General features: G+C 42.9%; 1 protein-coding gene across 5 annotated transcripts in view; it reads right to left on the bottom strand.

The window, feature by feature from the left end:
• Positions 1 to 15,919, bottom strand: part of CARD19 (caspase recruitment domain family member 19) — a 37,631-nt gene extending 21,712 nt beyond the window's left edge. The window contains exons 1-2 of one of the 5 annotated variants that reach the window (XR_013391974.1): positions 15,677 to 15,919; positions 775 to 917 (exon numbers count right to left, since the gene is read on the bottom strand). Coding sequence is in view for 4 of the 5 variants with exons in the window: in XM_028719014.2 (XP_028574847.2) it covers positions 775 to 917; positions 15,677 to 15,692 (159 nt within the window). In the remaining variant the exon portion in view is untranslated. Of the gene's footprint in view, positions 1 to 774; positions 918 to 9,279; positions 9,503 to 15,676 lie in introns of those variants that run through there. The other 4 variants (XM_028719014.2, XM_028719011.2, XM_028719013.2 and 1 more) reach the window with 4 other exon arrangements.
• Positions 15,920 to 21,156: the final 5,237 nt, after the last annotated feature.

Consider the following 21,156-nt stretch of genomic DNA (forward strand, 5'->3'; position numbering starts at 1 on the left):
CCTTTGATTGGTTTCTACAGATGATAAAGAATTCTCTGCAATGGCTTTACTGATTAAGAAGAGCTGCCATTCCCCAACTTCCCTGGCAAGAGAGACTGAGTATTAAATCACTCTGAGAGTTCATAGAATCATAGAGTCGGAAGGGATTCCAAGGGTCATCTAGTCCAACCCCCTGCAATGCAGGAATATCAAAACGTGATCCCCCATCCAGTTTGAAACCATACTGGACTCTGTTTAGCTTCGCAAATGTGCTTGCAGTTGTAGTTCTGTGAAGGGAACAGTGGTCATCTAACAAGTCTCAGCAACAAACTACAGTTCCCAAGATTCTTTGAGGGAAATTGTGGCTGTACAATACTGCTTTAAATGTATAGTACAGTCATCTGGGAAGTGTTTTCTGTGTGATTATTCAAACGTACACTTCACATGTAGAGTCTAAACTTGGCTCATTTTCTTATCTGTTTGAATTTATCAGGTCCACAGTTTTGGTGTGGTTTGTGTTAAGAGGAACGTTGAAGAGCGGGGAAGGACTGATATCATGTGTGGAGAGGAATTTAAGGAAGCTCAATTGCTGTATACCTTAGCTGAACAAATAGTTTTTTCTCCGGTTCCCATTGTCTGTCCCCAGAGCTGCCTTTGGCTCTCCTGGGTGCCACCACCCCTAGTCTCAATGAGGTACCAGAAGTTTTGCATTTAAAAAACCAGCAATCCTAATCTCAGGTCAAATGAGCTACAGCAATAGCAAAGAAACACTGCAGGTCGGATTCCTTCAATTACCTTTTCTGCTTCTTTATTGGTAAGAATTTGAGGGTAAACTCTGTTCAGCTGAAGGATAATTTTGTCAACCAGCTGCTCGCTCAGCCTGCCGTTGCTCGTTAGGAATGCCATGTCTTGCCGTAAACGATCACAGTAAGTCGGATCTACAAAACAGAAGCAACACATTTAAAAACAGGCCCCTGGTATCACAAAGACCAACTGGATGGAAGTGCCATATAATTCACATCAGCTACCAAATGTTTCACACTAGGACATGACTTTGTGTGCACTGTCAAGCTTCAGGAACATGCTGGGAGCGCCATGAATGCTCTCAGGAACCATTAAGAGCAGCTGACATTCATGAATACAATAATAATAATAATAATAATAATAATAATAATAATAATAATAATACAAATACTGAGCATTCATAGGGTGTATTTCACATACAATGCAATCTTTACACGTTGCGCAGTACAAGATCTCAGATAAAACCAACAAGCCACAAGGTCTCATCAGTGGCAGACCACCAAGACAGTGTCTGAGTCTGTGTGTGTAGCGAGGCATTTCCAAGTGGCTTAAATTTCAACATAGCAGCCCTCCCAGTGCACTGCAAGCTACTCTCCCATCCTGCTTGTGGTCTCATGTGTTCCTTCACGTTCCTGAACTCTACTTGTGAACTCACCTCTTCCTTTTCTTTTCAGAGCCAACCATGGTCAGCATCACAGTTGCAGTTTTACAACCATGATCAGAAGTGAGTTTGCAGGGGGCTGAGCCAGGCATCCCCAAACCAGGCCCTCCAGATGTTTTGGGACTACAATTCCCATCACCCCTGACCACTGGTCCTGTTAGCTATAGATGATGGGAGCTGTAGTCCCAAAACATCTGGAGGGCCGAGTTTGGGGGTGCCTGGGCTGAGCTAATGGTTAGAAAACAAAGCTGCATATAAGTCTTGTTACCTTTAAAAATGAAAAGATACAGAGGGAGACAGAGAGGGAGAGGGAAGACGCAGACAAGCTCAGCGGAGAAATAACAGAACAGAGTTGGGAAGCTTCTGATCTCCTATAAATGCTTAGGAGATTGGGCAATATCACAACTGAAGAGGCCTCAGTAAAAAATGCATTTTTAAAAAGTTGGAATGCTCAATTTTTATATCTCCCTTCAAATCCTAGCCACTAAAAGGGAAACTGTGCAGTCTAACCTGACCTCAGAACAATTTCAATTGCTGTATTTTTATTGCTGCATAGCCGAGCATGGGATTTGTTTGCTAATCAGTGCTTCAAAATCCAGAGATTCTGCTATAAAAACAGCGGGATGGCCTTAAAAGAGGATGATTTTGCTGTTCAGCTTTAAACCTTTCATTGCATTCAGATTCTGTCCTCTCTTTTTAAATAATGTGATATTCCCCAAAAAATATTCATAAAAACCTCCCATGATTATTGTAATAAGCAAAGGCTTTTTGAGAGCCTGAGTCATTCCCATTAAAATGAAAAAAAGAAAAGCTTTCTACTGGCATTGCACAACTTTTGCAATTCCATAAGTATCAACTGGATTTCCAGCAGACTGTTACCATTCACCCCATAAAATTAATGGTTCAAATGGCAAGCAAAGCATCTTTTCCCGCATTGTCTCAATGCACCTCAATAAAATCCATGTGCTTTCATTATACTGTTTACTAAAATTCTTTTCCAGTTGAGATGTTATATAGTCTTCTTTTGTTTCAAGATGCGGTGAGAAAGGAAGATTGAAGAGGGCGGGAGTCAAGTCAAGAGATACGTTTTGAAAGATGTACTGAGAATACATGGATGGGGATAAGGAGAAACCGAAGACAAATATAGAGATGGTGACAACACAGCATTTCAATGATTAGGGTTGTTTCACATAGGACAACATTTCCCACAACTATATTCTGTCCCCAGGGGTGAAATTAGCAGTGGCTCGCAAATTAGCCATCTCCTTCCTATGCTGTCCCCTCACCCCTCGCCCACTTTGAAACCTAGGACTCAGCTACATTAGTAAAAAAACACACCAGTGTTTTGAATGCGTTATAAACAGACACTGTAGAGCACAAAACTTTTCTATGTGTTTTTACATAGTGTTTTTTTCTTATAACAATTTATTATTTATTTTTAGCGTTCCCCCCACCCCTATGTGTAGACCCACCCCTAGACTGTACACTTCTGGAGGCAGGGAACAGCCTTTTTTCCTTCTGTATGTCAAAGTGTACAGTACCATTTCAGAAAACCAAGAACACCTGATTCTCCCCGTCGTAAACTTCCTAACATGATGATTGAAATGTCTTTGAAAGAGGCGTCACATGACAGACACGATTGTCCTTCCATATGAACTCCTCACAGTATATGTCAAGAAAATTAGACATCAAATTCATGTAATTTCCCTGCATTGGGCACCAAGTGAGGTTTTAAAAATGAAAATCCTGCCATATCACAAACTTCTTTTGACGCCAGTTGCTGTGCTGCTTAACAAATCAAGGCCAAGGTACTCTTGAGAGTCTGGAGTTCTTTAGTTTCAAGGTTTACCTGTGAGAATGTCCCAAATGAATGAGGTAGAACTTGTGTCTAAGGCTACATACATACCACAAAGTTAAAACACATTTAATGCACATTCCCTCTTTCAAAGAATCCTGGGAACTGTTAAGGGTGATGGCTACACTGCCATTCTTGGGGGGGGGGGGAGCAGAGAGGAATGTGCTTTAAATATGTGGTGTGTATGTAGCCTAAGTGCTGTGAATGAACAGGAAAGCAAGGCGAGCTCCGGGTGGCTTCCCTCCCTTGGCTCTCTCCAATGTCTTTTGCTACAAGTCACATATGCAACAACATACAAGAGCATATTAGCAGCAAAGAGAGTTTACATCAGTTAAGCCTCTCTCTTTTTTAAAAATGTATTTCAGTAAACTGGAATTCTGCCTACAACTGCAGCTCCTTAAATTATGCCTCCAAACAACTGTTATTATCTGCTTTGTGCTGACCCATACAAATCTTGTATTTTATGCAGCACACATAATTATGCAATGTAAGCTTCTCTGGGATTTCAGGCAAGGCTCCTTTTTATTTTCTTCAATCAACAGCAAATGCAAGGCAGCATTATGTAAAGGGCAAGTCCCCCTCCCCACTACGCTACCTTTCTATAAGTTCCGTCTGCTCAAAATCCTTACATGCAATTAAAATGTGTTAACCTTAACCTTCAAGCATAACGATAAATGTATGGTAGGGGTAACTAGCCTTTTCAGGCCAGTGGACACATACAGAATTCTGAAAAAGTGATGTGAGCACTTGGTCTGTCCACCATTACTGATCTTTCCATTGCAAACTTCCAAGGAACTCTACCTTCCAAAGTATAGAATTTGGATGTTTCGACTAAACACACCCTAGTCCCATCAAGTGTGCTCCTGGACCTTTCACAGTTCCTTCAGAAATAGCTCTGAGGGTATCAATTACTGCCATTAAAATCAAGTTTTGTCACTGACTTTATCTGAATACATCACAACACACAAGACAATTTGCAAACAATGGCATGCCTAACACTTGGAAGATTTCTAATCAGTCTCTTATTATTTAGGAACGCACAGAATGCAGAATCTCAAATCGTAAATAGGACTCCCATTGTACTGTTTTTGTCTATTGTATGTGCCAACAGCTAAATAAAAATGTGTTGTTGTTAAAAATCATTGTAGATCAACTATTTCATTTTTCTTTCTTTGACAACTGCTCTATCACCATTAACAAAATGAGTTTTTGAAAATATCCAGCCTGTAATCTTTTAATCCGGCCCTAGCTTTATTCCCTCATGAAGCTGTAACCATAGAAGACCACAGACTCTGAAATCGCTAGATGCTGAAATGAATTCAGTCTTATCTTGGACTCCACCGTGGAAACAGATATGCAAGGTAGACTAGAGGTATTTCAATGAAACTTGACTGACATAATGTTTTAAAGGCACTGGTATTTTTTATCAGAGAAAAAGAAAACAGCCTATAAAAATGATGAGGAAAGAAATCTAAGGCAGGAAGAAATCTCAGCATTTCATTGCAACGGAGAGACGTATACAGTTTGGTACCTCCCATGCTTGAGGAATGTTTACAGAATTGCTAGCTACAGACCTGAGTTTTGTCCTGCAGCAGCCTTACCAATTGTCAATGTTCGATGCTTTGTTCACTTGTCTTATTCTCCCGTCTGCTGCAGGCTCCAGGGAGTAAAATGCCAGCAGTGAGCCCAGGGAATGCAGAGGTCACTAGTGCTGCACAAGGACCTGTCAAACTGTAACTTTTCCCAGGGAAAAGCTTGCATCCACTTTGCTCCTAAACTCTGCAAAGCCAAGGTCTGGCTTAGAGTGTTGCCTGAACGCAGTACAGTGGTACCTCAGGTTAAGAACTTAATTCATGCTGGAGGTCCGTTCTTAACCTGAAACTGTTCTTAACCTGAGGTACCACTTTAGCTAATGGGGCCTCCCACTGCCGCCACGCGATTTCTGTTCTCATCCTGAAGCCAATTCTTAACCCGAGGTTCTATTTCTGGGTTAGCAGAGTCTGTAACCTGAAGCGTCTGTAACCCGAGGTACCACTGTATCATGGTTAAACTCATTACTCCTTAACCACAATCTGTAGCCAAGTGTTGTTCTTGGTTAAAGAGGACAGAGCACCAGAGGACACAGCAAGCGAAACCTTGGCTTAGCTTCTATGGGTCCTAAGAGGACCCAGAGAAGAGCAAAGTTGGCACCAGTAGGTTCATGCTAAGCCATGGTTTGCCTTAGTGCTACATGCAAACATGGCCCCTGTTGTCATCACCCTGGAGCTCTTAAAAGATACACATTCTGGTGGAATCTACATACATATTAAAAAAAAAACGCTGTGGAAATGGCTTTTTAAAAAAATGTTTTGAAAAATACTTTGAATTTGGCATAGCTCACTGTCGCCATCTAGTGTCACATTTTTATATTGTACTTTACAACACATTTAAAATATTTTATTTGCAGTTGTATAGCTGAGTGCACTGTTTCTAAGGCTTGCACTCTCCACCCTTAGTGCTTAGCACTTTCCTTGGCCAATTATGGCAAACTGGAGGTATATATTGTATGTATATTACCATGAACACATTTATGTTTGGCACGTGTAAACATGGCATAGTTATATTTGGCATGTGTTAACATTACACTAAATAACTGCAGTATTGCTACACACATTTTTTTTTAAAAACACATGCAAAGAGCTCATTCAACATTTAATCCAAAGCCCATCCCAAAACAAACCACATCCCCACAGTTTACATCGTCAAAGCAATTCAGCAATACAGAAAACAATAATGCAACTATTTTAGTACACCAAACAACAAGCAATGCTAACAAAGCAAAATGCTCATCATTTTGGCCTTCAGGCAGATCATAAAATGAGAGAAGATTACTCTTCCCACAAAGCAGGCAATTATAGCACTAACAATGATTGCTGAATGACCAGGTCATTATGATAACTGCAGATGGTTTAAAGCTTTCTCCCCACTTCCATTCATTCTGTTCTTGGAAAGAATTAAACAAATCCATAGTTTGGTGCAGATTCTGCAAACAGACTGAGGATTTTATTGCTGCTGGCAGCCAAACATAAAGAGGAGATCATTTTATGAAAGTAAGATGTTACAAAGCCATTAAAAATCAGGAGGTTTTACAGATATAGATTTGGAGAGCACTCTTACTTGTTTTTGTTTTGCCTCATTTATGTCCTGTCTGCATATTTTTTGGGTGTTCTCTCAGATATCCAGACACTGGAGGCAAGCAGTGGGGAATGGCTATCTCTATCTTGCTTGACTTAGGAACTGGTTTCCATTCAAGATGCTGGTATCAACTTTTAAAGCATCTTGTTTGGTTGGAGTGTTGCCTGCTTTTTTGGTTGTGTGTGTGTGTGTGTGTGTGTGTTGGTAGGGGGGATCTGAGCATCACCAGCTTTCCTTCTGTGAAACTTTTTTTGTGGTGTCCACAACAGTTTCTCAGGTTTCCAAATATGCCCCCAAATCCAAAAAGGTTGAAGACCCTGAAGGGTAAGTGTTTAGGGGTAAACACCTGAGGGAATTCATAGAGGTGCAAACTAGCTTCCCAACTTTCATTGGCTCCTTGGCCTCCCAACTCAGGGGTTGGTGGGGTTGCGAGGGAGCTAAATAGCAGACATCTGTCCTTGGAGATACAGTTCAAATGCTCCACAATTGCTTCGCATCAGGGAACAGCCGGCCGACGCTGATAAGTTTCAGTCTCCAATGATCTAAGCTGGATTTGAAGTGATGCCTTCTAAGTGAAAGGTCAGGCAACCAGCCATGTGAAACACGCAGGCATTAGCTCAAGAAAATAGTGTATCTGAAGGTCAGCATTGAGAATAAAGACTATACAGGGTAGCAGAACCAGCCAACCATTTCTGTATAGGCCAAAAGCACTGCCTCTGATCATTGCAATCTTACGTCTGCTTAACTTTTGTCTCACCTTCACACAAGAGCTAAAATAAATGTTTCCATCTCAAGCACCCGCATGTTCAGATTCTTCTGGCATGAGCAACTTGAACATCACAGCTATTTTTGGAAAAGTAGTTTCTACAGTCTATTATACTAACCTGGCTCGCAGTAAACGCTGCTGTTTAATATATATATATAACAGGTTACATGTGTTACTGTCTCAAACCTTTTACTTACACAACCAAATTATCTTGTTGTGTTTATTTACAAGATGAATTCCGACAAAGCTTCCTGTAGCTGTTATTGTGTGTGTGTTTTTGTACATCTGCGCAACAAGTGAGTAGCAAGTCAAATATTATTATTGTTATTAATGGCAATTCTAGTTGCATGATGACCAATGGCTATTGCAAAAAGTAATGAATATGCAGCATCATTATGTGAAGAGCCTACTCCTGATTTAAATGCCCCCCCATTTACCGTATTTTTCCATGTATAAGACTAGGTTTTTTCCCTTTAAAATAATGTCAAGAATGTGTGGGCGTCTTATACACGGAGGCCATCTCCCCCCCATTTTCTTAAATCGGAGTCCCCCGAAATAGTCTTATACATGGGGATGTCTTATAGACAGAAAAATATTATATAATTATATAATGCAATTATTCATTGGGCATCTTGAGACCAAGCAACATACTGCTCAACAGATGATACCTCAGTAGTAGGGTTGGGGAAAACCAGTGGCACTCTAAATGTTGAATGGCTTTAAAAGAGAATTAGACAAATTCACGGAGGAGAGGACTATTAATGGCAACCAGTCATGATGGCTATACTCTGCTGCCACAGTTCAAGGCAGCAATGCTTCTGAACACCAGCTGGCAGAAGCCCCAGGAAGGGAGAGTGCACTTGTATTCAAATGCATTTTGTTGGTTTCCCACAGCACAGTGGTACCTTGGGTTACGGATGCTTCAGGTTACAGACACTTCAGGTTACAGACTCTGCTAACCCAGAAATAGTACCTCGGGTTAAGAACTTTGCTTCAGGATGAGAACAGAAATTGTGTGACAGTAGGAGGCCCCATTAGCTAAAGTGGTGCTTCAGGTTAAGAACAGTTTCAGGTTAAGAATGGACCTCCAGAACGAATTAAGTTCTTAAACTGAGGTACCACTGTAATCTGGTTGGCCACTGTGGGATGCTGGCCTAGATCACTAGATTCACTGATCCAGCAGGCTCTTCTTAGTTTCTTATATTATTAAAGTTTATCCAAGTAGTATTTACTTGCTTGCCCAGTGTACTACACAGAGGCTGCTTCTGTTACCGGGGCTGATGACTCAGGCGGAGAAGCTGACTCACTTGGCATCAATTACTTCCATCTTTTGAAACTCCTGCTCTGAAAAAAGTGCCCTGCCTTGCCCGTTGTGTTATGCTGTTAGCAAGAGAACCCGACGTTTTTAAAGCGGGTGACAATCAAGAAACTCTAAAACACACAAAGCTTGTAAACAGCTGCCGCGAGGAAACCAATGTCTAAAAGCAACCGTAACTGTGCAGTCCCATTAAGATCGACGCGGCTGGTAACAGGGTGTAGGATTGCAGACTTAAGACAACAAACAGAAATGCAGGTTTAAACAACTTGCTTCCACGGGAGAAGCATCTCCCAACATACTGAAGGCTGTCTTTCAAGTTGTGCAGGGCACATTCTTCCGTCGCCTTGCAAGGCAGTCGTGTGCTGACCTCCGCAGAGCTTACTTCTGAGTAAACATGCCTGAGATCGGGCTGCTTAAACGCACCCTCGGAGAGAAACGCCCCGAGGCACTGCACGTCTGCAACCTCGCGCACGCTTCCTCGGAAATAAAACGCGAGCCAGCACCCACGGACGAGATCGGGATGCACAATGGTAAGAGGAGACCTCGGCTCCAGTGCATGCGAAAGGGGAGCGAAAGTCTCCTCTAGCAGCGCCTGGGGCTTCCTTTGCACACACACACACCCGCCCTCCGAAGTGTCCTTGCCGCCCTGCTCTGTGCGCCCCCTGCAGCCGGGACTTGGCGGCGGCCCGCCGTCCTCTCCCTCCTCCGAGGGGCGTACGAACCTGGCATAATGGCGCCCAGCGGGAAGGAAGGCCGGCCCGGCAAGGTTGGGAAGGTTCCTCGAGCTGCCGCCGCCGCTGCCAGTCCCGCCCCTGCGAGCTCTGGCGGGCGCGTCTTGCTCCTTCCTCCCGGGCAGGCAAGCAGGCAGGAGGCCTTCCGGACGCGCCGCTCCGCTTGCAGGCCGGCCTCGGCCACGCGGCGCTCAGGCAAAGTTGCCAGAAGGGCCGCCGCCCGGCTGACAAGGGGGGCAAGAAAGCGGCTTCTCCCTCGCAGCTCCTCGACGGAAGAGTCGCGCGCTTTCCCTTCTCACTTGTCCGGGCAGGAGGAAAAAGAGTTGCCCCGCCATTCCCGTGCGCAGCGAAGAGCAGGGAGCTGCACACGCTGCTGCTACCCCAAGTGCTCTTGGGGCCCGGGGCGCTGGGCTTCCTTTCTCCCAAGCGCCACGTTTTCCTTGGGAGTTCATCAATGTGCGGAGCAAAAGGGCAAACGGTGTGGTAAACGTAAAAAAATGAGCCTACGCTGGATTCAGGCACACAGGGAGCCAAGCAGAGGGGCGCAAAATTGAGATAATAATAATAATTTATTGTTTATACTCTGCCGATTTGGCTGGGTTTCCCCAGTCACTCTGGGCAGCTCCCAACAGAATATTAAAAACAAGATAAAAGATTAAACATTAAAAACTTCCCTAAACAGGGCCACCTTCAGTTGTCTTTTAAAAGTAAAATAGTTGCTTATTGCCTTGACATCAACTGGGAGGGCACCACTACCAAGAAGGCCCTCTGCCTGGTTCCCTGTAACCTCACTTCTCGCAGTGAGGGAACCACCAGAAGGCCCTTGGAGCTGGACCTCAGTGTCCGGGCTGAACGATGGGGGTAGAGATGCTCCTTCAAGTGAGAAGATCCATACCTGAGAAAATCCCATTTGGGAACTCCAGATTTTGGCCTTGCACAGACACCATAATACGAAAGATGACCAAAGTCTGCCCCTGTATGAGCTACCGAGAAAGCCGCCTATTACCCTGTTTTTGATAAACTACCAAGAAATGTGTATGGTAAATCCCCAACGTAGGCACATTGTGCACATTCAGCTTTATGCACTTGGCAAAATAAATAAAAAATGGGCAGGCATCCAGGGGAAAAAGATTTCAGCAATCCCACCTGCTTTAGGCATGATCCCCAGAATGTAACCCCTGCCCATGGAAGTTGCGGGCTTACTGTATTGAGTTTTTGCTTGGGGGTAGATGCTGAAGTTAGGCCTGAGCCTAAGGGTGCTTCTAGGCTGTCCCTACTTTCAGGTGGGATTGTGCTGGCAAATCTAAGCTGTGTGATCAAAGTTGATTTGGAGCTCTTGTGCATCGAACCCACTATTTCGAAAGATCAAACTTCTTGCAGTAAGCAAAGTGAGGGAGAAATGCGCTGGAAAGTATGGGATAGTGCGTGCCTGCTTGCTTTTGGCACATCTCGCCTCCCCACAAGCAAATCTCTAGTGAATGCGCATTAAATCTCCCTGCAAACAAATCAGGGTAAATAAACAAATTGTCTGGAAGTGCCCATGTTCTTTCTCAAGAATAGCAAATAAATGCTTCCTTAAAAATAAAAACATAAACATGTTAGGGAAGAATCCAATAACATGTTGTGGTCTCCCAGTCTGGATAAATCAAGTGCCTCCTTCCAGAAGCAGCATCCATCTACACTTCCTAGATCAGGGGTAGGCAACCTAAGGCCTGTGGGCCAGATGCAGCCCAATCGCCTTCTCAATCCGGCCCACGGACGGTCCGGGAATCAGCGTGTTTTTACATGAGTAGAATGTGTCCTTTTATTTAAGATGCATCTCTGGGTTATTTGTGCCTGGTGTTTTTTACATGAGTAGAATGTGTGCTTTTATTTAAAATGCATCTCTGGGTTATTTGTGGGGCATAAGAATTCGTTCATATTTTTTCCCCAAAATATAGTCCGGCCCACTACATGGTCTGAGGGACAATGGACCAGGCCACAGCTGGAAAAGGTTGCTGACCCCTGTCCTAGATAGCTGGACCTGAGCAGAAAACTTGTACAGTCATACCTCTTGTTACGTTCGGTTCAGGTTACGTTCTTTCAGGATATGTCCCGCAGCGACCCGGAAGTAATGGAACGGGTTACTTCCAGGTTTCGCCACTCACTCATGTGCAGACGCTCAAAATGACGTCATGCGCAGAAGTGGCAAATTGCGACCCACGCAGATGCGGGTTGCGTTCTGCTCGTGTTGCGAACGGGGCTCCGGAACGGATCCCATTCGCAACCAGAGGTACCACTGTAATGCTGTTAAAATGAATTGGGGGCAGAACTGCACATGCCATACCAGTCCCAACTGCCACAGCCACTACACAAAACCTATGCTCACATGCAAGCACAAAGGGGGGGGGGAGCTCCAGAGGTGTTACACCCACCCAAAAACACTGAAACAAATCATCTTTGACTCCCAAGTGAAGTGGTTCAGAGCCCAGTTCTCCCCAGTTTATCAGATTATCCCCATAATTGGGTAAACCTGAATTTACAGGGGGAAAGCATGAAGACTGGTGTTTGAGGGTAACATCATCTGGATTACTCAAACTAAATAGGAATGCAAATACTGTAGGTCCCATTGAAAGCAGAGGTTATAAATGGCCAGTGTGTGGGGTTCAACCTCAAAGAAATTGCGCAATCTGATAGCAGTGACCTTTCTTATATAGGGGGACCTCGTGTGTGGGCTATGTCAAAAGTTGCTCTAAGTGCACTTTCATAGAAGAAAACTGGAAATCATGTGACTGCGTTTCCCAATGGCGTATGAGGATTTATTCAAATGTCGTGCCTATGGCAGGGATTATAATCTCTACATAGGCATCCACACACACATAGGCTGTCACAAAGTGAGCCACTTCAGTGCAATGGATGGAGTATTTGATTCATTGTCATTCTAAGTCTCCTATGTACAGTGCTTTTTTTCTTAAAAAATGTTTAGGGGGTACTCATTTTCCTACTTATCTTGAACTACTGCTCCTCAGTGAGGCCAAACTTAGAATCACAAAATGTTTAGGGGTATTCTTACCCCCAGAAAAAAGCACTGCCTATGTGTATTTACTTCCCAAGTGACATGCATGGAATTGCCCTGTAAAACATTTTCTGTAGTTGTAATTATTTCTTTCTAATGGTATAATTATCAAAGCTCTAAAAGGTTAAATTTGTAACCAATTTGAAATGCTTAGATAGGAACAATATTGAACCGAAGGACAAAATTCTATCAGCATTTCCATTTCTTGTCCTGTGAATTGAAATATAATTCATGACTATAAATAAGAGCTGATGGCACATTTAATTTTCTTGTAGTTTGAACAGTGAACATAAATTTAGACACAGAAAATTAATCGCCACTTTTGGAAACAATTAATTGTACAATTTCAAACAACATAATTTATTTTTTCACATAAGTTCTCGAATTTAAAAAATTCTACATTTTTCTAATTTGCATATGCAGTTTATTATTATTATTAGAAACATGAGCTCATCCATTTGTGTGCAGCTAGGAGATAAAATGCATTTTGATATGTTTTGTAGTATAAAAAAGCACTTCCCTAGCTAGGATTTGATGCTGCGATCCCAGGCCCCCCTTCTTGTAAGTAACATTCATTACAAGTAAGCAGAGTGTAATTCCATCTGCACCACAGTGTCTCTTTAGATACCTACAAATAAAGTTCGCAAAAATGCAAATAAAAATAGAAACTTAAAAATATAAGTTTGTAAAATACCGTAAATAAATCCGTATGGATTATGGCGTATATGCAAAAGTGTTGTGTATGCATTATTTGGTTATTGCTAAACGGTATAGGCTGTGATCACAGTGTATATATGCAAACCCACAAGACTCCACTGTCCGCAAAAAATATACATGCATGTGTCATTGGGGCAGTGCCCCATAGGCAACACTGGCTAAATACAGATCTAAGATAGAAAGCAGAAATCACACTGATCCAACACTCTAATTTCCCATCCTGGGCATCTGATTAGCACTGTCATAATTAGATCAACATTAAATATGAAGCTAAATATTATTTTAACTACATAAAATTGACCAGTTGCTGATGTGATTGACAACCTACAGCTCAGACCTCAGGATAATAAAATCAGCTGTTTCATAAGAAACTAGGCATCTATATCTTCTCACCTGGAAGTAAGTCCAATGGAATTCAGTGGAACTTCCCTCTGAGCAAAGAATTTTTCTATAAGTCTGCTAGGGAGCGCAACGTATTTGGCTCAGGGTTGGAAAGCGATTTGTGATCATGAGGGATGCATAACTTGGTAAGGAATGATTAACATTTGCTCATCATTCTTCAAAATGAGTCCTCTGCATAAACCAACCAAATGAACCACCCTGGTGTGAGTCCTTTCAGCTGAGAAATCCTCAGAGGTTGTAAGCTTCTGAGAACCCTAAACCATTAGGATGTGCAGCAGAAGCTATTGAAGGCCCAGCAACCAATTTGGGGGCCAAACCACATGTGTTTCTTGCGTTTCTTTGCCAAGCCAAACAACTTTCCAGCTTATGACTGCCAGGTGTATGTACCCCAGCATGGGCATAGCCAGGATTTTTGTTAGGGGTGGCTGGACTTTGGAGATGGGGGCAGAATCAATGGGATTGGTCAGTTAGTTAAGTATTTCTATTGTTTTACATGATGGGGAGGCAGCTGCCCCCCTTGGCTATGGCCATGTCCCCAAATGTTTAGAGATGTACTTCTCTTCTTTTACACCTCAATTGTTCTCAGCAATTGTTCCTGAGCTGGCTTAGAGTTGTGATTTGAATATTGGGTTGCCATGCCCAAACACAACACGGACAATTACATCACACCGGCAATGTTTTCATACTCATTCCCAGCGTGATGCTTGAATTGTTGCACATTAAAATAATCGGTCCATTTTGTGCTAAGTTTATAACTAACCCCTGGATAAACATGGTTGCTACATGTGATTTGAACCACCATCCTCCCATCAGCCACAGTCAAAGCAATAGGAGGGCTCAAGGTTGAGGAACGCTGCCCTTATTTCAATCATGAATCATTTTTTAATATGCATAAAATGAAAGGAGAGCCCGAACTAATCGGAAGCTCTCCTCACTTTGGCATAACTGGCCATGGAAACAATGCCAGGCATGTTGTTTCAGATAGTATGAGTTGGGTGGAGTTCACAAATTGAAATGGCAATCGGAGTTGCATTAGATATTAACCCAGGCAACAACCTTAGAAACAAATAACCCTCTGTTGTGCCTGCATTTCACAGACATTCTTAGATCAACATGGTAGGGCGTTGCCTTATGGCTTATGCAGTCCTCATGCTGAGCTCTCGCTGTCTCTGATGCACCAGCAGGGATGAGGAGAAGCAGTGGGAAAGTATTGTTGGGAAGAGTGTAATTCATAGATTTTTGAGTTTTTGTCTATGGTGAAAATGCTTTAGCTGGGGGGTGGAAGCAGTACAGTGTGATGCTACTGCCAGTTCTGCAACCCAGATGTATTGTCAAAAGTTCTAGAAGCAAGGACCCCATTTAGTAGCCAATGTTGACCATCATTATACTAGCAACCAAGGAGTTGTTGCAAACTAATCATGTCAATCCATGTCCTGGTGAACTGATAAGGTGGCTAATGTGGAATAAGAACCAAGAGCAACATCTGAAGCAGCCTTGGTATGGCAGATTATGTAAGAGGACCCTTAAAGTTTGCCATTGCTAAGGAACTGTGCGTCACCCCACCCCCCCCAATAAATCCTCCATTTTACAGAAAGGTCTGTGGAAAGTGCTTGGGGGGGGGGTACAGTTGTACTTCCAAGCTGGAAGGAAAGCACTAATCTAAATAATTTTGAAAGCAAGCCCACAGCCATCACATGATAATATTGGTCACAGTAGCAATTCTGGAAGAATGTGCGTCTATTTTTGATCCGCAAATAAAATTATCAGTGTGGAAACCTTTCCCTTCAAGCATAATGTTTCATTGCAAGTCCTTGTGATGTGCTAAATATATACTAAAATATTATGTTGCCAGGTGTAGAAAACAAAAGCAGAAAGCTTTATACTGCAGAACAAGTCCCAAAATATTATTTTCAGTTGAAAAGGGTTAGCAGACCATATGACTACTATTTTCCTATCATCGCTGTACAGACAGATTCTTTGTTAAAGATAATGAACAGGAAGAATGACATATCCCAGCAATAAGAATGCAAAAGACATTCACACAAAAGGGACCAAGTCTGGGTGAATCAGACTTGCAGGCAGGCACTCCCTATTTTCCCCAAAGTCATTTACAGCTGCTCTTGTTTTCAAAGCAAGGCTTTTTGTCTTGTCTTTTTAAAAATCCCACCTCTTTATGAACATAAGCTTTAGGAAAAATAATTCTCTATGACTTACATTTTCTGAAGAGCATTGTCCATGGGTTTGGCAGCTTTTCCTGCTATGTCTGAAAGAAATCCATGAAATCGGCCAAGTTGAAAATCTGTCCCCTTACTGAAGTTGCTGTCAGGAACGGAAGTTCAGTGACGACTTCGGGAGGGCGAAAAGCGAAAGTAAAATCTGAGAGCCAACTTAAGGCTTTGGCCAGCAGAGGTCTTCATTCCGCCCTTGGAAAATAAATGGATGCCGACTCTGTAAACGATTCACAACGGAAGAAAAGGGTCACTGTGACCCGATCACATTTGTCCTTTAATATCAAGCAGCGAGGCTTTTGCAGTTTTAAAAACACTCGAGTAAAGCTATTAACTATGTATGCACACAATCGCTTCTGTTGAACTTCTTCTGCCTGTTCCAACACTTGCTTCTGCAAAAGCTGCCTTAAGTGCTTAAAATGGGATGTGCCAACAGGTGTACCGGCACACACTGTAACAAAACATTGCATACTTCCCACAGAAATTTTGTGTTCCTGGCAGAAACGTTTTAAAAAACGACTGTGAAACCTTTTTACAAATTTTCCATGGCATAGTTCCAGGCATCTAAATAGCAAGAGTACAATGTTTAATATAACAGATTAATCAGTTTTAAAACTATTAATCAACCTAAAAGGTGTCCCAAATTAATAACTGCAGCAATTTTTTTAAAAAAAATTAAAAAACTATATATTTAATACTTTTAAAAATTGAAGGTGGCAAGCACCATATTATTGAGCTTGCTGCTTTTTTCTCTTATGCTGGAAGAAACATCTCTTCTCGGAATATCTCAGCCATGACTCATAGACACAGAATCTTAAAGTTGGAAGGTACACGAATCCTGCCCACAGTCTCAAACACCAACCTTCTGGTTAACAGCCAGATGCCCTGATCCACTACGCCACTGGGAAGGTCTAAGCATCTAAGCTTGAAAAAGTACACTTCTTGCTTCAGAAATCATGTTTACCCATATGCAAGTTCAATGAATAGATTAACCATGAAACTCATATGAATGATTAAATGCATTACTTATTCCTGAGGTGGGAAGGCTCTGGCCCACAGCCTAATTAGGTCTAGCATCAGACCCCTGATGTGATAGTACCCCTTTGTAGGTCTGGTAAAACCACAGTGTCCAATTAACCCATAAATGCATACAAACCAGAACTACCTTAGATAATAATGGGCCATTCAGGGTAAAAGCTACCTGGGTAGCCTAATTGTACCCCGGAGGCCATTGCCCTACAGAATCAAAGATTGTAGAGTTGGAATACTAGTGGTGTTGAAGGTGGGCCAGTGGAAGTCCTCATTCTAGAAGTCCTCATTCTTTCAGTGCCTTTATGGACTTATTTGGGCTGCTGTTGGCTTGGCTCGCCCTGTTAGGACCAACTGAAAGCCAGTAACATCTTGTACAGGTTGTGTAGTGGGAGTTCAGAGATGGGGACTTCCCTGGAAGGATGGCTTGTCCAGGACTGAATGCTCTTTTGTGCTGCCACTGCAAAAGTGAACCCACAGGAGCTGCCTGCCGAAGTTCATTAGATGGTAAACACTGGAAGAGGTTAATTTAATGAACAGGTTCTCTTTATGTATTGGCTTAATACTCTCCACTGCTCTCATCTTTCTCAGGCACTTCTTTCTGATTATATGTAATTTTTACATGAGCAATAAAGCAAGTTCCGGGGGGGGGGGTAGCTATCACAAACAAAGCATATTCGCAGGCATCGCCAAATGATCTGAGTGCAGTTTATTTATATAGCTGTAACTATGCAGTTAATAGTACCAGATTGTTTAAATAAATTACAGTGTTCTAATATTGTCACTTCTGTATACACACCTATTGCTTCACATTAGTCCTTATCTCTTGCTCCAGCCATTTCTTGCCCCCTCACAAGGCACACAAAAACATGCCCCAAACCTGTAGCAATATTGCGACTCCTGCCACCTTCATTCTGGGTTTTTTCATCCTACTTTTATGATAACTTTTATGGCGACTTCCATTGTTCTACTACTATGGCTTTCCATGTGAACCAGCTGGTCACTATTACTGCTATTGTTATAGGTTTTTGGGAGGATGGGATCCACCTAAACCCAAGAAATTAATAAATGGTAAGATTTTGACCATTTGGGACAAGATGGGAGAAATTCTAGCTGCAGAGGAATTCCTGGGCTAGCCTATGCAAAGTGACCTGTCCAAGCTAGAACCATTAAGAAACAATACAGGTTATTGAGGGCCATTGGCAATTCAAGAGAACTGTCCTCCCCCCCACCCCACCCTGAAGTGTAAACAGAGACGGGATTTGGAAGGTTGCCAGGGTAACTGGGCATGATGTCATAGGAAGAGTTTGGGGCCTTTGGCAGAAAACTTGGGATAGCTGAGAGAAGCCCATAACCATTTTGGCAGGCTGGCTGAAGGTAAGTAGGGAGAGGGATGTCTTGGACTCCACCTGCTGCACTGCTGTGGGGAACAAGCCCCTCTTGAGATGACCATGTAGTAAGATCTGGACTCCCTCCATTTAGATTCAGGTGTAAATATGTGAATAAATCATATTTTTAAAAGCTACTATAGCCTCCTCTGCATTCTCAGTTCTCTAAAGAAGCACAGACACTGGTTGGGGGTCAAGACCCCTGGAATCCCGTGGACAAGCGGCCTGTTACACTATAATCTATAATTGGTGTGCATAGATTTGATCCTGCAGAGCTGGTTCTTCACCACTCTCATCCCAGCACAGCCAGATTTAGGGCAGTGAGGGCAGTTCTCATGTACAGGATATAATAAAATTAGTAGTAGTAGTAGAAGTAGTACCTACTGAAAGTTTGGGGGGGGCATCCAATTTTGTCCTCGCTCAGGGCAACACATTACCGAAGCCCCCCCCCCCCAACAACAACTTCCCATCTTCAACCTTTAACTTTGAGGATGGAAGGTGGGAGTGAATTTGTAGGTACAGTATGAGGTTTAAGTTCTATTTTACTCTCAACAACTGGACAGTCCTCCTCAGTTTTGTTTAATGCTACTTCTCAATGCCATGTAGATATCCGTGCTTAATCTGAACCTTTCCTGAACCTTCCGTTTTAACTGGGTGTGAAGCTACACTTGTGATTATGGGAGAAATGTGATTGTTCTAGCAGTACGGGTTTTCCGTAAGCAGTTGGTGGGGAGGGAGAACCTCAGACTCTCCAGTCTGGACCCTGTTACCCCTAGTGCCATTGAGTGTGCGCTTCTCCTCCTCCTCCCAGTTGTTAATGGGGCCTAGTCTCTTCTCTTTCTATTAACTCCCATTGGAAAAGGGCACTCTCCCCATAAACTTGCAGGCAGAAGGGAGAAGATGCTGTACCTCAAAAACAGCTGAGGTGGGATTTTCTTCCCCATACAGGTTAAAGTAGAGATCACACTCTCCATTAACTTGCATTACCTGTCAGTGCACATAGGTTTTTTTAAAGGTGTCCTTTCAAGCACCACCTGATCCCCACGTGACTTAAGGCCCTCCTCCTTTTTAGTGCCCTCTGAATGCATTATAAGCAAGGCTGATGCCGTGTAGTACGCTGTGCCCCATGAGCGGCGATTCATTCGTGCAAAACAGCAGCACAGCAATACCTCTGCCACAAATGAAAGGGGCTTCATGTGGACCATACCTTACCTTTTCTGTATCGGTTCAGCCAACGAGTCATTTCTGTTTTGAATTTCCCATCTAGAAGTATAATGTGTTATAAGCATCCCTGTAGCTTCCCCCTCTCTGTTCATCACTCTGTCTTCAAGGTCCTGTGGAAGAGCCATTCGATGAGCAAAAACCCATCACAAACACTTCCCCTCCCATGGTTTCCAGCAATTGGTTTTCTCTTGAGAGCCAGTTTGGTGTAGTGGTTAAGAGCGGTAGTCACGTAATCTGGGTAACCGGGTTCGCGTCTCCGCTCCTCCACATGCAGCTGCTGGGTGACCTTGGGCTAGTCACACTTCTCTGAAGTCTCTCAGCCTCACTCACCTCACAGAGTGTTTGTTGTGGGGGAGGAAGGGAAAGGAGAATGTTAGCCGCTTTGAGACTCCTTAAAGGGAGTGAAAGGCGGGATATCAAATCCAAACTCTTCTTCTTCTTCTTCCCATCATGGCTGTCCAGATGCCTGAGAGAAGCCTACAAGCAGAGCCTGAACACAGCAGCACTCTCCCCTTCTGCGGTTTCCAGAAACTGGTGTTCAGAAGCACAGTGCCTCCAGCAGTGAAGGGAGAACATATCCATCAGGGTTAGGAGCCACTGATAATCTCTTCTTTCACAAATTTGTCTAATCCTCTTTTAAAGCCATTCAAGATGGTGGCCAGCAATGTCTCCAAAGCTTAATTATGCAGTGTGTGAATAAATACCTACTTTTGTCTATACCGGTATTTGCATCCCTGAGCCCCCTAAATGAGTCCATTTGAACACAGATAACATAATGCCTGAATTATTTTGAGCATCTGATGAAAGCTTTTGTTCACCAAAGGCTTTCAAGGGTTTGAGTTTATGAATAAGCTTTCATTCTCTCCGAAGTGATTGCAGCTTTTCGTCTGATGTTTTAGTTTGATTTTTGCCTTCAAACTGTTGTTTTGTTTTAATTGTATGCCAACTGCCTTGGTAAAGGTAAGATAAAGGACCCCTGGATGGTTAAGCCCAGTCAAAGGCAATTATGGGGTGTGACGCCCATCTCGCTTTCAGGCCGAGGAACCCAGTGTTTGTCCACAGACAGCTTTCTGGGTCATGTGGTCAGCATGACTAAACCGCTTCTGGCACAACGGGATACTGTGACGGAAACCAGAGCACACGGAAACAGCGTTTACCTTCCCCCTGTAGCAGTATTTATTTATCTACTTGCACTGGCATGCTTTCAAACTGCTAGGTTGGCAGGAGCTGGGACAGAGCAATGGGAGCTCACCCCGTTGCGGGGATTTGAAACGCCGACCTTCCGATCAGCAAGCCCAAGAGGCTCAGTGGTTTAGACCACAGTGCCACCCGTGTCCCCAGCTGCCTTGGACAGCCATATGTGGGAAAGGCAGGATGGAAATCTTTTAAATAAATGGATGCCTTTAATATGGGCTAGCTGAGGTATGAGAAACTAAAAATAAAAGTTAGAAATGGAAGGTTTCCTCAGAATCTGAGCAATGAAATCACAGCTAAATTTGACATTTTTTTCTTAATTAAAAATCTTTATTATAATCCCCTCATATTTATTGTGAAAAAATACATTTCATGTATTATCTGATATGCTTATAAAAACAGGATAAAATAAATTCGCAGTCATGTGCATTGGTCCTTGTTGCTGTCAAAAACCTTCACAGGCAGCAAAAGCACAAACTGTTAAGAACAGAGATACAGAAACATATACCGGATATACGTGTTTCCTTGTTTTCATGATAGGATCACCTTCTTTTTGGGAAAGCAAATTGCTGTTAAATTCTGAGATGTACTGTTTAATTTAAAAACAAAAAAAACAGAATGCATTTTCAAA

The sequence above is a fragment of the Podarcis muralis genome, chromosome 2 (assembly GCF_964188315.1).
Source record: "Podarcis muralis chromosome 2, rPodMur119.hap1.1, whole genome shotgun sequence".
Taxonomy (NCBI): Eukaryota; Metazoa; Chordata; class Lepidosauria; order Squamata; family Lacertidae; genus Podarcis; species Podarcis muralis.